General features: G+C 32.7%; 1 protein-coding gene and 2 long non-coding RNA genes across 3 annotated transcripts; 2 read left to right on the top strand and 1 right to left on the bottom strand.

The window, feature by feature from the left end:
• The first annotated feature begins 3,512 nt into the window (after positions 1 to 3,512).
• LOC122599206 lies at positions 3,513 to 6,805 on the top strand. The gene is made up of 3 exons (XR_006323884.1): positions 3,513 to 3,705; positions 3,772 to 3,925; positions 6,110 to 6,805. It is a non-coding gene; the product is annotated as an uncharacterized LOC122599206 (long non-coding RNA).
• Positions 6,806 to 7,586: 781 nt separating this feature from the next.
• On the top strand, positions 7,587 to 11,216 carry LOC122599205 (leucine-rich repeat receptor-like serine/threonine-protein kinase BAM3). Its single transcript, XM_043771670.1, has 6 exons — positions 7,587 to 8,753; positions 9,229 to 9,527; positions 9,674 to 9,809; positions 9,911 to 10,053; positions 10,141 to 10,318; positions 10,509 to 11,216. The coding sequence occupies exons 1-6, from the start codon at positions 7,631 to 7,633 to the stop codon at positions 10,826 to 10,828; spliced, it is 2,199 nt and encodes a 732-aa protein (XP_043627605.1). The 5' UTR covers positions 7,587 to 7,630; the 3' UTR covers positions 10,829 to 11,216.
• Positions 11,217 to 15,650: 4,434 nt separating this feature from the next.
• LOC122602066 lies at positions 15,651 to 18,355 on the bottom strand. The gene is made up of 2 exons (XR_006324151.1): positions 18,148 to 18,355; positions 15,651 to 17,152 (listed from the first exon to the last, which is right to left on the bottom strand). It is a non-coding gene; the product is annotated as an uncharacterized LOC122602066 (long non-coding RNA).
• Between the last annotated feature and the right edge of the window lie 2,498 nt (positions 18,356 to 20,853).

Below are 20,853 nucleotides of genomic sequence, written 5' to 3'. Positions count from 1 at the left end.
AGCTACTCCATAATGAAAATATTTGTACATTGGTAGCTGCCGAGTACTGATTGTGCGTGCGGCATTTGAACAACGATTTTCGGTGTTGGATTTCTTGTTTCTAGCTTATTTCCTGTAGTGTTCCAAGTAAAGAAAAAGGTATAAATGAACCAAATATACACACAACATGGATAGCTTACTTCCTGTAGTGTTCCAAGTAAAGAAATTAAAAAGGTATAGACGAACCAAATACATACAACATGGAGTCACGGACTCGAATAATATAAACACGACAGCCACTTATATGTGTGTATATATATTTGAAGAGAAAAAATGGAGAAGAAAAGCTTGCCTTGTTAAAGCACTCCAATAAGCCTTATATAGGAAAGATACTACTGACTATATAAAAGCATATATGTTGTTTACCGATTCATATGGAACTCCAAAATAACCGGTCAACTTCCCTCCAAACTCGGTCAACTCTATGACCTTTTCCACCACTTACGAGCATGATACCCGCGCGTTGCGGCGGATACCATTGATAGGGCATCCAATGTCGTGATTACCGAAAATGGTATAAATAGGCAATCAATAAAGTACGGCCAAACAATGCGGAAATAAATGTATTTTAACATGTATTTACTATCTGTACAAATAAATGCAGAAGCTTATCAAACCAATGTTGATGCATCAGCAAACTATTAACACTAAAACCACAAAATGATGAGGAATAAATCTGAAAATAGTTTTTGTAATTGAAATCTTGAAGACCTGATGATAGATTTGAATTTGAAAGCATAAGAAATGGAGGTCATTTCAATTTTGAAGAGTGAGCAGGAGGCTGTGTTTACTCCAAGAAATATTTATTAGGAGATGAAAGATATTGGGTAATATTTATTATTAATAGGCAAATATTTATTAGAAGATGGGAGATTCAGATTGTTGGAGAAAGAGATGGAGATTAGAGACAAAGAGAAAGAGTGAAGCAAGGACAAAAAGGTAATATCGCATGTCCCAAATAGTGTAAACTTTCAACAAGGGGTAAGATAATTTTTAATAGGGAGTATAGATTTAACAACCTACATACTAATAAACACGTTCCTTTATCACTTAAACTACCTGTCCGAGTTAAAAGGGGGAATTTATGGGGCTACGATCGAAAGTAAATTTGATACAATGGACTAAAATTTTTAAAATTTCCACTCACTGGTGACAATATATAATAATAATAATAATAATAATAATAATAATAATAATAATAATATAAATATTTTCTAAATGAATGCTAGCTGTCACTTAATCACGTGTATATTATCAACAAATTTGACCGTATCAACCTTTGACAAAAATCTTTTGTAAATTCATTAAATACATATATACCCATACTATCTATATAAACAAACTACATCCTTAAAATTTAACACTTTATCTTTAAAATTTCTAATTTACCCTTTTAATCTATACTACTATCAAATACTTTATTCTTTAAATTCCAAAAATACCCTTAAAAAAAAACTTTACGCGTGTCCCTTCCCTTCTCTGAAGTTGCTCACATAGTATACCAAAAAAACACACATGCGTTACTGAATTTAATAATCAATCAACATAAAAAATGCTTACTCTAAAACAACAAAGACGGTTTGCACTTTCAGTCAGACTAAGAAACATTTGAGTTGAATTATACATTCATGTAATAACACGGTACCACTACTTAACCAACGTTTTTTTTCCTATGCCCCGTCGCATCACGCGGGTACAAGGCTAGTATATATATATATATATATTTTTATATTTTTAATAAGTTTTTTAATATTTATCTTTTCTATTTTGGAATTTCTTTCATATAATTTATTACTTTTTTATTTCCATATCTTTGCTGTTCCCGTATTTTGGATTTTTTTAGTTTTATCGTTTCCCATTCCCTTATCGTTCCCGTTTCTCAGTATCGTACTCGGTTCGGTGCTACATAGTCTATATCTATACCTCCTTATAGAGAGTATAGAGTTAACACTGAGTTCTTGAGTGAATTTTAAGAAAGAAAAGAAAGCAAGTGAAAGTAAAATAATAATAATTGAGTTCTTGAGTTTTTTTATGCAATGGAAAAGATGTGGTGGGGAAAAAATTGGAGGGGTCATGCCAATACAATTTGGTCAGCTTCTCATCCGCCAAAAAATGGCGTGATTGCAAAGGAAACTGGCTGTACATGTTAGTTAATTACTAATGTACCCTTATCTCCCACTATATAATAATGCTAATATTTTCTCTTCTCAAGTTTTCTTTTTCTTTTCTACCTTTGCCGCCAAACATAGAAAACAGGGTCAGCTCCATTTTGCTCACCAAACACATTCATTTAATTTCAGGTAAAAAGCATCTCAATCATCTATGTTTTTTTTTTTTATTTCTCAATGGGATTGTTTTGGGTTTTTTTTTGCACTTTTTAGTTTACTTTATGTCTTTATCTATCAACATGATTATTTGAAAAAAAATTAAGAAAAAAAAATATAGCTATATTAGGAATTTTATTTGTTAATTTATTATGTATGTTTGTATAACTTACTCTTATGTCTTTGTACAAAAATAAAAAGATGCTAGGCGATCAGATCTAGTCTTAAAATATTGACACCAAGCCTATTGAATCCGTCCCATGAAAATGCACTGATGCTAACTGCTAAGTACAATTGGTGCATTACGATTATTGAAAAGTTTATTTGTCAATATTTTTGTTTAAAGGGGTATAATTGCCAAATTATTATTTTTCATTTCTTTTCTGTTCAACTCAAAAACATAAAAATGATATATTTTCATTTCTCTTCCTATCATTACCATAAAACTCAAAAACACAAAATATATATAATATTTTTCATTTCCTTTTCTTTCTTTTATTTTCATTTCATTTCACTTTTTTCCCTTAATTTCCTTTAACACTATATTCTTGAGTTTTTATTAAAAGAAAAGAAAGGGAAAGATTGGATAGGAAAAAAAAGGATAGAAAATCATATAAGAATACGACATTCTTGAGTTTGAAAAGAAAACTAAAAAATAAAAAAGCTAAACAATTTAAAACTGGATGAAACCTACCATGTCCCCCTTACAGCCACCACCTGAAACCCCCTTCCACCACTTGCAACCACCCCTACCACCTGAAACTAAAAGGATTTTCTCTAAATTAAGTTTAGTTTTCAAGTGAATATATATTATTTGGGGCTGGATTAGTGATTGGGTTGTGAATGGCGTAAAAGAAAGAAAGAAAGAAACCCACACAGTTATGTTAAACAGCAACAACACCAATCCAACTGCTACAATCATCAATATTGCATCATCATAATGGGTCTTCTAACGTTGTGTGTAAGCTTTTCCATTTAAATCAGGCAAAAAATATAAAGTTTTTGGCTGAAAAAGCCTTAACTTTCTTTCCATTCATTTTCTTTTCTTTTATGAGAAAAATTCAAAAATGCAAAATAGTAAAATTTCTTATCTTTCTATTTTTTTTCTGGGTCAAGAATGGATTATAAAAATAAACTCGAGAACATAGTTAAAGAATTAAACATCTTTTTCAATATTTGTATATTGTCATTTCTTTAATTTCGTCTCTCCCTCCTCTCTCTAAACACCCAGAGACGAACAAACCAAACCCCATTTCCCTCAAACCCTCTCCAATCACTGCCGCCCTACAATCAACACCAGCCATCGTCGTTTTACATCATCATTTTTCAAGATCAATTTCTGGTAACTATTCAATTACTTTACATCTAATTTAAACTCCCTCTTTTTTAGTATTATTTCTTTTTTCAGATTTGGGGCCTCATCAAGTCGGATGTTTCCGGTGATCGATCTTTTTGGATCTTCTATACGTGAGGTACATAGGTTCATATTGCAACATTCGATCTTTTTGGATCTTTTTATGAACAGCAAGAGAAAAAAGTGGGAAAATATGCATTTGAAAAAAGTAGGTGAATTCGTTATGATTTTGTTTTTTTTTCCCTATGATCTTATATATATATGTCTGCATATATGTGTGTGTGTGTATATATATATATATATCTAGAAACATTTCATGTAATATGTATGGATGCATGTATTTGCATATGCTCTAGATGTTTCAATTGTGCATGTATTCTGTAGTGGGTTAGTATCTTTTTGTAATAAAAGCTTTTGTTTCTTGCTTTCTTTTATGCTTTAACAATGCATGTTAGGGACAACTACATCTTTCTTTTCTATAATATCTATTAAAGCAAGAGCCCTTTTTTTTATAAAGAAAAGATGATTTGAAGTACCAACTATATTGACAATTTACAAAGTGGTACAAGTTTGTTTTCACACAGCATGCTTTAATTTAGTGCTTTTGAACTTAGTTTTGTTTAGGTTGTAAGTAATTATAGGAACAAAATATTAATGTGTTATGATGTGATCATTCAGATTTATAGGCGTTTGTAATTGTTATTGATTAAAGCCTGGTCATGATGGTGCAATGTCTGATTTTGATAGGTAATAGGTTAATAGAATAGAGAGCTTCTAGGACGAGGCAGCAGGGAATTGTGGAATTAGATGTGAGTTATAAAACCAAATATCATTCAAAAAAATATAAACTTTTCAACCAAAAACTTCAAATTATTATAAACATATATAAACAATATCATAATTTTTCTTCCTCCCATTTTATATTTTCACTCTCTTCTTTTATCTTCTTAAACGACTATGGTTACTCAGTTTGGTTGGATCTTGAATGATTTGGTCGAATCTTGACCCATTTGACCATTTTGACCGTCGTTGACAACAACAGTTGACCGTCGTTGACCACCTTTTTCATGGTCGACTTGGGCCTAGGGTTTCAGGCGGTGGAGGTGCGCCTCGCCCGCCTTTTGCTCCTAGGCGCAAGAGGCGCTCGCCTTTGACAACACTGATGTAGGTGAAGGTAATTTCAATAGCTCAACATATTAGTTTTTGAATTCTAGCACACATGGGAAAGTAAAGTGTTTTATATTTGCTATAGATGATTAGCTTTTGAATTTTCCATATAGAGTGGCAAGTCCCGCTGCAACACGCGTGTAGTTAAATTGATACAATATACATATATCTGTTTGTTTTTGTGTATAGAAAATGGTTAGTAATAGTTATATATTGGAAATACAGTGCCTGAGTGTCTGCAACTTATGACCCATCTGAATCGTGGCTGTTTCTTTGAGCTAAATGTCTTTTACACCTTTTTTTTTGTCCGTCTGAATCGTGGCTGTTTCTTCGTGAATCCTTGGTCTCTTTTTGTTTATGTGTGCACTTGCTTGACGTCGGTGCTTTTAAACCATCATTAATTTCTGCTTTAGGAGGTAACGTTTGGATGTGTCTACATATGTTTGTTACGAGTATTTAGTTAATCTTAACATTGAAGCATATTTCAATTTTAAGAGTATAAGTTAATGATGGCTCTATGGTTTAACCAATATGTCAGTTTAGTGATGGCTCTATGGTTTAATTACTAATTCTTAAAGTATGGTGTCTGCTCAATGAAAATGCATGATCACTACAGCATGAGGGGTTTGGTGTCTGTTCAATTCAATAATATTTTTCGACGTCTCATTTGAAAACTTTTGAAGTGGACCATTTTGAGTGTTCACCTTTGGTTTTAGGTGTTTTATAGCTGCCCACATTTGGGTATCAAGTTCGTATTTGCCTTGGCGAATGGGTTTTGATCCGAGGCCTGCACTAACAGTTTGCACCCCTTTATGTCCGTCATGCTAATACGTTATACAAAGAAATAATTAGAGTGAGTTTATTTTCTAATTTGTATCATTGTACCTTTATTGTAAACCGATCTGTGCACTTGCTGATTGCAGCATGTCAAAGTGATCATTTTTAGGTAGATTCTAATTTTGCAAGACAGAAGATGTATAAGACTATTAGAGTTAGGTGACTCAATCTTCCATATTTTAATGCTCTTTTTTAATATTAACAAGTAGAGTCGTTACTTATGAATTGGTCAAGTTTGTAATCTATTAGCCAAGCATTTACAACTTTGTAACCTAACATTCTCACTATAGACAAATGAGCCAATTCCAGTAGCTTTTGTGCCTTTGTGATTAAAATTGCATCTGGAAATTTGTTCTCACCCATTTATTTTTCAAACTTCCAATTGCAGGCTTTTATTTGGGTGAGGGTACGTGTTACTCTATAGGATCAGAAAGAAGATTTTAGTGACCATGGCACTCGAGTGGTTTGTTCTTGAACAACCTATTAATACGATAAACCAATCAAGCCTTGAACCAGGAGTTTAGATTGTGGCCTATATTCAACATAGTTATTAGCCTTAACCCATTGTAAACTGAAATCCCGTCACCATGTGTGGGTTCCTTGCTATACCATATCATATATTTGTAATTAAGTTTTGAATCGTTAGCTTGACAACGTGGCTTGGTGTGAAAAATTGGTTAATGTGTATCTTTGTTTTAGCACCGGCTAAAGAAGCAGGTTCAAGGTATATATTATTTAGAGTTGACACCGGCGCATCGCGCGGGCATATGACTCGTAACCATAGAAGCATGATGTCGTTATTTATAGGAAGCAACTTGTGGACAAGCAGACTCTTAGCCTCATACTGTGGTATGCTATTGGTGGGACTTTATGAATGATTGAAGGAACAAGTTTGTGGTCAAGTCGTCAAGATGTGATGTCGTGGATGTCATCTGTCGTGCTGTTAAGAGAGATACCCAAATTCAATTCATTTTCAATTTTGTATAATCTATCATTCAATATTTAGTGAATACTTATGGATGTTCAAGATACAATTTTTTGGCAATAACATCACGAAGGTCGAGTATGTTAGTATTTTTTGACACTTCGCAAGTGAATATTAATTTAATCATATACTGATCATCCTAGACACTGATCATCCTAGACAGAGCACATGACAAGCCCATACGATATCATTAACTGGTTACTTTGTAATAAGCATTACATCACCTCGCATGTTTTATATTATCAACACCGTTTAGCCGCTGCAACGTGCAGACATCAGAAGTTTATAAGAGCAATTACTTTCATATTCTATTTAAGTCATGGAAAAGGATCTCTGACTTTTGAATAGGTGTAAATTGAATCCCTGATCTTTGTTTCTAGAGACAAGAATTAAAATGTCACCTCATAAAAATTAAAAAATACTTTTATGAACATAAAATATTCTAAAATTAATTTAAGTTCAAACAATGTTGAAACGATAAAGAAATGCTTATAACTTTTGCTTCGATGAAGTTAGAAACTTAGAATCTGAATACTTTTAGTCGTTAATTTTATAATCGACAATCTTTTCTACTATTTATGTTGAAAAAAAATTACACTATGAAATAAAAAAAGGTCAATCATTTTTTTTCAATATAAGTAGTATGTATACTTTTACTTACCTTAGTATTCTATTCGAATTTTTCTTCTTCTTTTGAATTTTCTCATATGTTGAATTACGTTCTTCATTAATTTAGTCATTTGATTTAGTCATAGTTTCTAGCTACTTATTGATTTAGTCATTTGAATTGAAAGGTAAACAATCACAATTAAGCCCTGCTGCTACTAAGCCTTATATTCTTTTTTTTCTTTCATTCACTTTCTAAAGGTCAACCATTTCAATCCGAAATCAATATTAAGTTCTTTGCAATTCGGGACGACAAAAATGTCTTCTTGCCGTCATTTCAAATTTTATGATATTCTTTCAGCAACACAGAACTTTGACGAATCATTAGTAGTCGGGCATGGAGGTTTTGGGAAAGTTTACAAAGGAAACATTATTATGGATGAATCAACTTCTGTTGTTGCAGCCATCAAACGATTAGATACTATCTCAAATCAAGGAGAAGCCGAATTTTGGGCAGAAGTTGAAATACTTTCCAAGTTGCGTCATTGTAATCTTGTGTCTTTGATCGGTTATTGTAATCATGGAAAAGAAAAAATTCTTGTCTATGAATACATGCCCAACGGAACACTAGAAGATCATCTGCATAAACTTGGTACCCCTCTTTCTTGGCTTCAACGACTAAAAATCTGCATAGGTGCCGGTCATGGGCTACATTACCTCCACACTGGTACTGGGATTGAATCAGGCGTCATACATCGAGATGTCAAGAGTTCAAATATTTTGTTACATGAGAGTTGGGCAGCCAAAATTTCTGACTTTGGGTTGTCCAGAGTAGGCCCAACAAATCAGCCAACAACTTACGTCAACACAATTGTTAAAGGCACTTTTGGGTATCTGGATCCTGATTACTATGCAACTGGAAAGCTAACAAGGAAATCCGACGTGTATGCTTTTGGTGTGGTGATGTTGGAATTACTTTGTCGGAAGCGTGCACTTGACAGAAGTCTAGATGAAGAGCAATGGAATTTAGCAAGATGGGTACAAGAATTTATCAAAGAAGGAACTTTAAGTCATATAGTTGATTCTGATATAAGGGGTGAAATATCACCAAAATGTTTAAAGGAGTTTGTTCAAATAGTAGAGAGATGTTTGTATACTGATACTAAGCAACGTTTGACTATGGCTCAGGTTTTGGTCGGTCTTGAGAATATACTAATCTTACAAGAGAAGTACAATAATAATTTATTGCAACCAGGAGGCAGAAAGGCACTTGGTAGAATCTTACAAGACAAATACAATAATTCATTGCAATTCGCAGGCAGAATACCACTTGGTAGAATGTTACAAGAGAAATACAATAATTCATTGCAATTCGCAGGCAGCACACTACTTGGTAGAATGGTTAATATGCTTTCTATCTCTTCCAATGGGGAGCACTCAGGTATTTCAAGCTCCTCACGAATACACATTTTCTCTTGAACTTTTGTGTGTCGATACAATAATTCATTGCAATTCGCAGGCAGCACACTACTTGGTAGAATGGTTAATATGCTTTCTATCTCTTCCAATGGGGAGCACTCAGGTATTTCAAGCTCCTCACGAATACACATTTTCTCTTGAACTTTTGTGTGTCGATAGACTAGCAATATCATTTATAACAAGAAAAGAAATACCATCTCCCAATGTAAAAAAGATTGTCTATGGGCTATCACTTCCAAATCTTATGTCAAATGTGAGAACTGAACTTATCTCTTTGCCACCTTTTCATGTGAAACAGAGGCAGACCCTTATTATAATTCTTGATAATATGAGTAAAATATTTGAACTAATTTCGGCCCATTCTCAAGTCTCAGCTATGTTGATACTCTATAACTTCCTTTTAATACACTCTTTGTATTAATCTTCTTTACCTCAAGGTGGTTCAAAGCTATCAAGTGATAACAATATTAGTGGGGAAAACTACAACAACACATTATTAGAGACAATAATACATCCTGCTGGTTACAGAATCTCAAGTTTACATATATTTCATATTTATGCTTTAGCAAAGTCTACTAATGATTTTTGTCGAGATAAGATCATTGGTGAGGGAGATCGTGGTACAACATACTTAGGTTGGGTTGATAAGGACACATTCACCCCTTCAGAATATGGGGATAGAGTTGCTATTGCTGTGAAAAGGCTCCACAACGTTCAAAAACATGCGGAGTGGGAGGTAAGTATCAACATATTTATAGGCTCCATTACTCTCTAATAAACTTTTTCTACTCCAGAGTTTTTTTTCCTATTAAGCAACATTAGATATTCTGTTTTATGAATATTTTTCTTTGCTGAATTTTACTTGTAAATTTGCGTGTTCAGGAAGAGGTAAGCTTCTTAGGACAGTTGGATCATCCGAATATTGTAACTCTCTTGGGATACTGCAATGATGAATCCAAACAATATCTTGTTTATGAGTACATGTTCAATAGAAGTTTGGATCGCTTCATTTTCACGGGTAAACTATCGTATGTTCTGCAAAAAATTATGGTTTGTTTGATTTTGCTTTCAAAACCTGGATTTATTATAACTAAGAAGCTAAGATGAATAATTTTGCAGATATACCCAATCATATTGCCAAACCACTTTCCTGGAGAACACGACTCAATATAATGATAGGAGTTGCCCGTGGACTGGTGTATTTGCATTCGTTAAACGCCATCCAACGTCATTTAAAGAGCTCTAAGATACTTCTAGATAAAGTACTCTAAAGCTATTTAATGTGGTGATACTTTAGGTTTATTGCCACCTTATATTAATTACTATCAATTTTGCTCCCCTTAATTCAGGACTTCAATGCAAAACTGGTGTGCTCCAGCCTTTACGCAGCTGATTTTCAACCTACATTACCATGGAATGATCATGCACATCGTCTTAGTTATGGTACTGTCCCACCCGATGATTCGCACCAATACAATTCCATTAATAACTCAGTTGGTTATATCGACCCAGCAATTGAGGGGAGAGGTGAGTTACGTAGTGTTAAGTGATTATAAGAAGACCTCTGTTGTATTTAATTTCATGAGTTCTCTAAGGAATAGAGCATGATTCTGAGTATAAAAGTTAATAAGGAATTTATCAAAAAAAAAAAAAAAGAAAAAAAGAAAAAACAATTGTACTATTGTATGATTGTAACCAGGATTGTTCGATGTTACAGGTCCTTTGAGTGTGAAGAGTGACATCTACAGTTTTGGGGTGGTATTGCTGGAAGCTCTATCTGGCCTACGAGTAATTGATGAAAAGCGTCCCACCAAGAAAAAAAATTTAGTTGAATGGGCACGTCCAATTCTTGAAAAGAGAAAAAAGCTAAAGAAAATAATGGATCAACGCCTTGAACAGAATTACCCTATAGAAGGTGCTTTTGATTGTACTTCACTCGCATTGAGATGTCTTGCAAGTTCTTCTAAAGATAGGCCTTCAAGCAAAGAAGTTTTGCAGAGTTTGGAACAAATATTAAGTAATTCAATGACAACTTAAGAGCGAGGATTATTATCCTATTTAATTTGCTATGGGCAATCAATTTGCAATAAGTTGCTTAAATGGTGCTCTTTCTCTCCTGTTCAGAACTTTGGCCGATTACTTTCATGAAAGATTGTACCTTCTTCAACTTCAGGCATCTAGTGGAGATACATTATACATGAAATGCACTATTATCTTTTGTTTTTTGAAATACTTATTGATGAGATGGTAGACTAAGTGGTATGAGGCATTCCATAGGTGAGGGGTCTTTGGCCACATGGCTTCATGTCACCATAGTAGGCATTCTCCAAAACTAGGGGTGTGAGGCATCTTAAGTTAGTGGGGATCTTTTGCCATGTGTCATCATGTAATAATTAAGTAATTATTATTATTATTATTATTATTATTATTATTATTATTATTATTATTATTATTACAATTGCAACTACAACTACGTTATAAACTATAACTACGTTATAAAGTATATATTAATTTTAACTACCTAAAAACTATATATAAACTATAACTACGTTATAAAGTATATATTAATTTTAACTACCTAAAAACTATATATAAACTATAACTACGTTATAAAGTATATATTAATTTAAACTACCTAAAAACTATATATAAAGTATAAAACGTTTTGAGTAAAAGAATTCTACCGGTACAAAAGTGTTCTAGTGTGTCACGTGAGATCCTTTCTGATATGCCAAAGTTCTCGTCAAATGCGTCAACACTAGTGCCATATGCCAATTGACGGAGCGCCGATGTACACTTTAACTTGGTTGAGAAACCAAGCCTCCCCGACCCATCGTATCTTTGTTGGAAAAATGGATACTCGGCTACTAAATCATCACATATTTGGAGAAATAACCACGTACTCATACAATAGCGCCTCCTAAACATTTTTGCATTGTAAATCGGTTCGTCAACAAAATAGTTACGCATGAGTCGAGCTTCGTCTTCTTGACGCCTACGCATAATAGTAACCCGTCTCTTAAACCGCGGTCTTACAACTTCATTGTCATCATCGTCATCCTCATTATCATCATCTCCGCGAACGGCGTCGAACATAGCATTCACGGCCAAGATGGCCGCCTTCGATATGGCCACGTCTAGCTCGGATGAACCACTCGAACTATCAGATGAGCTATCGGTCGAACTCTCGCTTGACGACAACGGATTGTTGAGATCCATGGAAATATAAAGAATAAAGTGTGTTTTTTTTGATGATATATGGCTTATAGTGTAGAAGAAAATGGTGAAAAGGGTGGGTTTATATAGGAGAAAAAGAGGATTAATGGTTTAAATAAAAAAAAAAAAAACAAAATAGCAAAAAGTTAGTCAAAGGAGCCGTTGGTAGCATGGGGAAGAGGAAAGCTCAAAAAACAATTGCAATTTGTAGGCGTTTGTTTTGGTCCGGTTATCCCCTTTTGACTAGTTGGAACACGATCGAGGGGCAATGTGGATGGCGTTTGGACCGCGTTTTGGGTGTGGAACGCGGTGGGGAAAAGCCTCACACCGCATGGTCTTACAACACAATTACTGACTCAATAGAAACTCTAAGACTAAGTGGTATGAGGCATTCCATGGGTGAGGGGTCTTTGGCCACATGGCTCCATGTCACCATAGTAGGCATTCTCCAAAACTAGGGGTGTGAGGCATCTTAAGTTAGTGGGGGTCTTTTGCCATGTGTCATCATGTAATAATTAAGTAATTATTATAATTATAATAATAATAATAATAATAATAATAATAATAATTATTATTATTATTATTATTATTATTATTACAATTACAACTACGTTATAAACTAAGCTTCCCAGACCCATCGTATCTTTGTTGGAAAAATGGATACTCGGCTGCTATAATCATCACATATTTGGAGAAATAACTGCTTACTCATACGATAGCGCCTCCTAAACATTTTTGCATTGTAAATCGGTTCGTCAACATAATAGTTACGCATGAGTCGAGCTTCGTCTTCTTGATGCCTACGCACAATAGTAACCCATCTCTTAAACCGCGGTCTTACAACTTCATCGTCATCATCGTCATCCTCATCATCATCATCGCCGCGAACGGCGTCGAACATAGCATTCACGGCCAAGATGGCCGCCTTCGATATGGTTGCGTCTAGCTCGGATGAACCACTCGAACTATCGGATGAGCTATCGGTCGAACTCTCGCTTGACGACAACGGATTGTTGAGATCCATGGAAATATAAAGAATAAAGTGTGTTTTTTTTTTTATGATATATGGCTTATAGTGTAGAAGAAAATGGTGAAAAGGATGGGTTTATATAGGAAAAATAGAGGATTAATGTTTTAAATAAAAAAAAAAAAAATAGCAAAAAGTTAGTCAAAGGAGCCGTTGGTAGCATGGGGAAGAGGAAAGCTCAAAAAACAATTGCAATTTGTAGGCGTTTGTTTTGGTCCGGTTATCCCCTTTTGACTAGTTGGAACGCGATCGAGGGGCAATGTAGATGGCGTTTGGACCGCATTTTGGGTGTGGAACGCGGTGGGGAAAAGCCTCACACCGCATGGTCTAAATGAGCAATTTTTTTGGAAATACAGATAATGATGTGAAAAATGGGCTGACCAGGCAGATTCGGTCGTTATGAATGGTTTTTTGTATTATAGTAGTTGAAACGGGCCATGTTGTGAATGGTTTGACCAAAAGCATTTAAAATCCACATACTCTCGATCTCTTTTTGAAACTAAAGAAATAATTAGTGTCTCAATTAAGTATGATGACACGAAAAGATACAATTTCAACAAAAATCTTATTCTTTCAATAAAGTTTTATCCATTAAAATTAAAGTTTATAGGCGAAATTGTTCAACTTTAGTAAACATTGGGCCGTTAGACCATGATTTTTTTTCAATATTCAGCTGGTATACGATTACAGATAAACTTTTACAATAACATACTAACATGTATTAATTACCATGTATCGTTGTAATTAAGTTTGTAACAATCCATCGCTGCACCAAAAATTGCCATACAAAATCAAATGCATGTATAAAACTTTTACTCCTTTTTTTCTCATGTCTTTCAAATTGGGGTTTGACTCTAGAAGTGTACCCGAGTTTTTCTTTTGAATCATCTGTAATGACTCATAATGATATCATAATCTAGAATGCGTGCAAGACTTAACTTTTAATGGTGAGATGTTCATTGATATCTAATATCGACCGACTATAAAAAGTATGCTGAAATAATTAGAATTTACTTAATTACCTTTAGTGATTTTAAAAGAAAGATTTAGTTCAAGTTTTATAAATAAAAGATAAAAGTATTGAAAGTATACTTTCTTTTTCATCTTATTCATTTTTTATTTTGTGTAAAATACATTTTTGTCCCAAAATTTGACACGTTTATCACTTTTAGTCACTAAACTTTAAAAATTGCAAATTCTATACTAAACTTGTCAATTATTTTTACTTTTGGTCACCATGTCAACTTCGTTAATTTTTCTCCATTAACTTGCCCCATTCCTTGATATTTTTTTCACATTCCGTCCTTCCCATTATTCCATATTTAAATTAATAATCGGCAAAACTTCAGGGATGAAAAGTATAATTTACCTAAAGTTTTCTATATAAATACTTCATTTGTCGCATTTTAAATGTTATTTTTTTTTAGTAGTTGTTATAAATTATATTAATGAAAAATACATTTAGAAAGTACTTGCGCGTTGCGGCAGTAAGATGGTGGGGATGATAGAGTATAAAGTGTGATATGTCATAGAGTGTGATAGCCAAATGTCTTTGCCGTACGGGCTCCGCCTTTGGATTTAAAAATTCGTCGAAAGTATATCGAATGACATCTCTAATGAAAGAACATGAAACTTTAAGAACAACTACATAATTTTTATAATTTATCGATGTACGGTTTTTGAGATAAATAGTTTTGAATGAGTTAGAGGAATAAAATGATTTATGAAGAAGAGAGAAAAAAAAAAGTGGTTGAGATTTGAGGAGAGAGCGAAAAATGAGTTGTTGAGATTTCTTCTAAGGGTAATATAAATAAGTAACAGGGGTATTTTGGGATTTTTAACTACTTAAAGTTGAAAAAATGGAGGGAGTAAATTATTTATAATGTAGTATAGATTTATATGACACAAGATCATAAGTCGTTGTCGATTATTCAGAGAAAAGAACCTAGAATATGTTACTATGGATAACCATTACAATATACGATTTTTATTATAGTACCATTACAATATCCGATTTTTATTATAGTTTAATAAAATGAATTAAGAAAACTATATAAATTTATATAGGGATCAATCAGTGGATAACCAACATACTTTCCATTTTGTACACGGTTGCCCATTAACTAAAATATTGAGATGTATCATCCACATATTTTACAAAAAAATGAAAAAACATATTACATTTTAAATCAAATTCATATATGCACCACTATCTATAATTTTATTTATATACTTGCTTCTTTCACATGTTTTTATTTATTTATATATCACATATACAATATAAATTAAATGTTAAAAAAACATATAAAATGAGTATAAAATTTATTAATTTAAACCTAATAAACAAGAGAAATCTAGAAGTTCAATTTCATTTAAAAGAAATACAATTACATAATAAAAACTAAAAAATAGAACTACGGTCTACATATATCAATCTGGAAATTCAGATACAAATACATACATAAATTAAAAAAAAAAAAAAAACTTTAGATCGGATAGATCACAACCATTATCCTTTGATTAGATGAAATAAGTTATTGTGAAGGGATAGACTTCGAGTGTCGATTTGTAACACCCCGAGCTAGGCTCGAAATGCCACTGAAAAGATATAGCTTATGCATGGAATTATCGTAGAATAAGTCTAAATGAATAAAAGGGATTCGGTGAATCCAAACATCAAATATAAAGTACAAATGCACAAGAAGGAAGTAACCATCATGCGTTTACAAAAGACTATCAAAAGATGGCTATCGATCCTAAGCATAAAGTAAACAATGGGCAAATGAATCCTTGATCCACGTAAGTCCAAACCCGAGTCCAACATAAAATCAATCAAACTCCACATCCCAGATTTACCTGATTACCTGAAATCTGTACTAAACAAGGTCAACACTAGGTTGGTGAGTTCGTAGTAATGGTTCACATGGAACCATCCAAGTCACAATATATGTAAAGTATAAGCAAGTCATAATTGTACAAAATGTAAGAAAATCATAACTTACGGTAAACCATCGCGTCACACAAGAAGTAAAGAGGGTTAATCATGGCGTAACCTAACCACGTATTAGTACACGTACAAGTTTCTAATCACAATAGATAAAGAAAGCATAACATGTGTGCTCAAACCATAAGACATCAAATAATGTATCATAAGTGTACCCCAACAATAACAAAAACCACCACAACCACAATGTTCTCAAGTATAAAATACTTGGTAGTATGACTTACGAGAGCACGTTCTCAAGTGTGTGACACTTGGTAGTACATCAAACCAACCAATAAGTACATGAATGACCAAATCCATTCACAGGTTCATCGTACCACAATCTAACCAAAACCACGATGCACATACATTTCAAGCGACTTTACATTTAAGGAGCCATAGATGCTTATTTACAGGGTCACCCACAGCCTTCCCACCATATCTACAACTCATTAGATGTATCATCGTCTTCCATGTATGTACTACTATCCTAAACATGTCACGTAATCCAATCCAAACACATAACCCAATAACAATAGGATGAACCGTCAACAAATCAATCAAACAAGTAATCGAGCAATAAGAGAAATCGTAACTCAAGCCGGTCAATTAGTAAGTACAAAAGCATGTTCTCAAGTGCAAGACACTTTGGAGTACGTCAACCAATGCAGAAGTGCAAAAGCATGTTCTCAAGTGTAAAACACTTGGGAGTACATCAAACCAATCATTAAGTACCAAAATAATCAATCTCAATCACAAGCCCACCCATTTCCACTAACACCATGTACATACACTTCGAAGGGTTTTACTTTCATCAAGTTCTAGATGCTTATGTATAGGGTCACCCGCAGCACCACATCTAAAACCCTTTAAAAACATAACCGACTTTCATGTATGTACGACTATCCTAAACAATAACAATATCACAATCATATGCATAAACCATCCTACAATCAATTAAATTCATCCATCGATCAAATAATCAATCAAACAAGCATGTATGTGTACACTTTACAGCCCGAATCTCAAACGAGTAGGGAGCTACGAAACTCACCTTGATCGGCAAAAGAAGTTAAAGTCGGTATAAAAAGGAGTCGCAAGCGTTCAACGTTCACTTTGCATCCTCCACCTATAACTATAATATATACATTTATTAATGTACAAGTTAAAACCCTAATTCGAGTTTTATTGGTGACTCAAGTTATTCAAGGGTTTCTGGAATTCGTATGCACTTAGGAGTGTTCAAGGAATGGTTTAAAAACAAGCTAGTGTTTCCCTGAAATTGTCTTATATACATAACTTGTAATTAGACGTTTATGAAGTCCATGAAATTGTCCCATTTTAAGCTTTATCTTGAACTTCGACTTTGGACGATGATTACAACCTGAATATGGAACTATAGAAGTCGAGTAATAGCTCATATGAAAGATCTTTTCGATCCAAGAAGCTGGAATTCAGTTCCACTATCTGGGACGGTCCCTACCACCATCTTGGACGGTGTCCAGGAAGTACTTTTAGGTGGGAGACAGTAGGTAGACGGCGGATCTCTCTGTTTTACGCTGGCTTGAAAAGGGAAGCGGTGAAACTGCCTTTTCCAAATCGACCACCGTCTGGGACGGCGGTTCTAGGCGTGCGGGACGGTGAAAGATTACAAAATGCAGCAGCAGCAGCCAACATTCCAAAACACAACCCGACATTCATTAATTCATCCTTTAAGTTACAAAAACGAGTTGAGTTGCTTCCAAACTTGTTTTGAGACTTATATGGACTTAAATACTCATGACCCATTCCAAATCAACAACTTAAAACACCAAATTCTTGTTCTAATTTGCTTTGACCCATTTCAAAAACATAACTAACCCTGGAAACCCTAAATCCGACCCATTAAGGTTTTGACCCGTCTTTGCAACCTTGTACCATCATTTTAAACATGATTTAACCTCTTTTAGTAAAAACCCACTTCAAATCTTGTTCATAACATCAGTTTTTGCATTCTGGTTTTTGACTTAATTAGGTCAAATAAAATCCTAGATTGACTTTGACCCGTTTTTGCCCAAAATTCTCAAGGGTTTGGTTTGAAAACATGATTAAGTACATTAAATGAGGAATTTAAGACTAGTTTTAACTGACCAAGATCTCGACCAAGGACCAACTCCGAATTTGAGCTACAAACAATGATTTCTTGCACCTTTGACTTTCAAATTGAGATATGATGAAGGAATGATGAGAATGATGATATTTCTTTCATTGATTTAGTTCAAACAACAATAAATGTTGAGGAGAATTAGAGAGAGGGAGAGATTTGTGTGTGCAAGTCTTGGAGTAAATTAGAGAGAGAAGGAGGGATAGAATGAATGGATGAATGATTGAATGGATAAGGTGAGGATAGGGTTGTATGGCTTGTTGGGTCATGGGTCTTGGTTTGCACCCGTGGGTTGACCCATTTTAATTTACTAGCTTATTTACACGCCGTCTTGCATCGTTTCACATACTAAGTCAAATACTCAACACGCCAAGTATATCACATAGTCATCTAATCTCAAAACGATCTCATTTATATCATTAATTAAGATTGTTAGTCAAATTACACACAAGGTCAAATGGTCAAATGTCACGGTTGTTACACGATTATACACAAGAACCCATAACGACTTAGCTTCCCGATTAGATCCAAGTAAATAATAGATTGTCTTGATGGGCAGATGTGCTACTGTTCCAAATTCCGATCATATCCAATTGGTTAAAAGAAAAATTAATATTGATGATGATAATGATTATGTTGGAGAATAAAAAGAGATCGATTGATAACTGGATCTGCTACTTCTCTTCTTTGTTTTCATGCCTTCTTTCACAAGATCTCATTGTTCTCCTTCTTCTTAGTTTCTTTCCATTCACTAATAGGATATTATTATGTATATTACTATGTCTGTATCTATCTATAAGCTTGATGTTTTGACATTTTATATTTATGAAATTGATCTGATGTACATGTCTATCTATCTTGCTTGATGTTATGCCAATAATTGAGAGGGTTATGTTAGGTGGTATATATTAAAATTTGAATTGATCTGCTTTTAATATAAATAAAGAAATATTGTGTATCTATAGAGAAATAGATTATTAACCCGCATAATATGCAGAGAACACATTAAAAATATATTAAATGTATGATGGATGTGTAAACATATAGTTTAAAATTGATTTTTATTATATAAAACTGTTAAGATATAGTTTACACATTAAAATATATATCAAACATTTTTTTCATATTTGTGCTTATCAATATGTTTAACACTAAAATAGAACAATTATCTATATAATAAAAGGATATATACATATAAAAAATATAGAATTAATGATACATACTTAAATGATATATATATGATCAGCAATGTATCTATAATATAGAAAGAAAATAAAATTATTTATTAAAACATACCTTTAATCCTTCATAACAATGGGTGATTTAATTTGATATTAATTATGATGTTGCTTAATTTTATTTTACCTTTTCTAGTTGATTAAGAGTGAATGCCCCATCTGATGAATAGTGTTAGAATTATGTATGATATATTTGAAATTGAATGATTTGTTGTTGAATCTTTTAAAAAATAATGTTGAACTCATGATTATAATTAGAATAAAAAGATGAAAAATTATTCTTGGTGCTATTATGGATGTAACTTATATATATATTATTATGTTATATTAGTTATTTATATTATCTTTATATAAGAAAGAGAAATTTTAATTCTAAAATAGAAAAGTTTATATCCTTGTATAAAGTTTAATTTTTAATTAGAGTCATTAGATAAAAATGTTATGTCATATACCTTTTTATAAGTTTTTTAAATTTAATTTAATATATATGATTATTAATTATGGAAAATAAACTTCTACATTTAATAATTCTAAAAATTAATTAATTCATAGATATAATTATGAAAAATAATTTCAAAACTTTATATTATAGTTTTTAAAATCATTTTTTGATTTTTTTAATTGTTAATTCAAATTATGCCTTCATATATCTATTTATCACATAACGTTGGTTATGATTATAACTTTTTAAAAGTATTTTGTTTTACATCGTTAATATCTTATAATATTTAAATAAAAGATATTCATGTTACGTATATGGTATCTAAAATAATCAAACATTACTAAACTATAAAAATGACAGCATCACCATTTTCCAACATCATTTATTTATGTTTGTTAAATCAAGAAAATGGTACAAATATTAAACAAAGTAAAAAATACATCTTTTTGTTTCTATTTGATTGGTTCGGTTTTTCATATGAATCCAAAATTGATTCATAACTTTCGGTTTTCAGAAAATCAAAGCAGAAAACCATTTGTTTTCTCGATTTTTGGCTTATTCAGTTCGAATTATTCGATTTTCATTTTTTATTGGGTTTTTCATTCGGTTATTTTCATCGCTATACTTAGTTTTCATATATAAATTTAAATATATTCATAGTTATTATTAGTATTTTGTTTTATGGAAACTCTTAAATGCAAAGAAATTTATTAATTAAAGACAAGTAAATATAACTATAAGTTTTAAAAACTTATTATCCCTTAAATCTTTCATCATCCTCATAATTATACATCAAACTTGAAGATCGTATGTTTGTTACATATGAAGATTAGATATGTGGTGAATTGATCACTAAAATCTTTCTTTCTCTCTCTCTCTCTTTTTTAATTTACACCATGCCAATTATTTTTCAATATAGACTTAAACTCATTTAGCTATATGTAAGCAAATATAACATTATTGTTTTCGACACCTTTTATTTAAAATATGTCAGTATACGATATCATGAAACA

The sequence above is a fragment of the Erigeron canadensis genome, chromosome 5, assembly GCF_010389155.1.
Source record: "Erigeron canadensis isolate Cc75 chromosome 5, C_canadensis_v1, whole genome shotgun sequence".
NCBI classification, from domain to species: Eukaryota; Viridiplantae; Streptophyta; class Magnoliopsida; order Asterales; family Asteraceae; genus Erigeron; species Erigeron canadensis.
This window is presented reverse-complemented; position numbering and strand designations above follow the sequence as displayed.

What these genes read in the sequence shown, in the direction of transcription:
- LOC122599205 (XM_043771670.1), top strand. Translation starts at nt 7,631, where the DNA reads ATGTCTTCTTGCCGTCATTTCAAATTTTATGATATTCTTTCAGCAACA. An exon ending in TTCCAATGGGGAGCACTCAG is followed by an intron (nt 8,754 to 9,228) that starts GTATTTCAAGCT and finishes CTTTACCTCAAG; the next exon opens with GTGGTTCAAAGCTATCAAGT. An exon ending in AAAAACATGCGGAGTGGGAG is followed by an intron (nt 9,528 to 9,673) that starts GTAAGTATCAAC and finishes TTGCGTGTTCAG; the next exon opens with GAAGAGGTAAGCTTCTTAGG.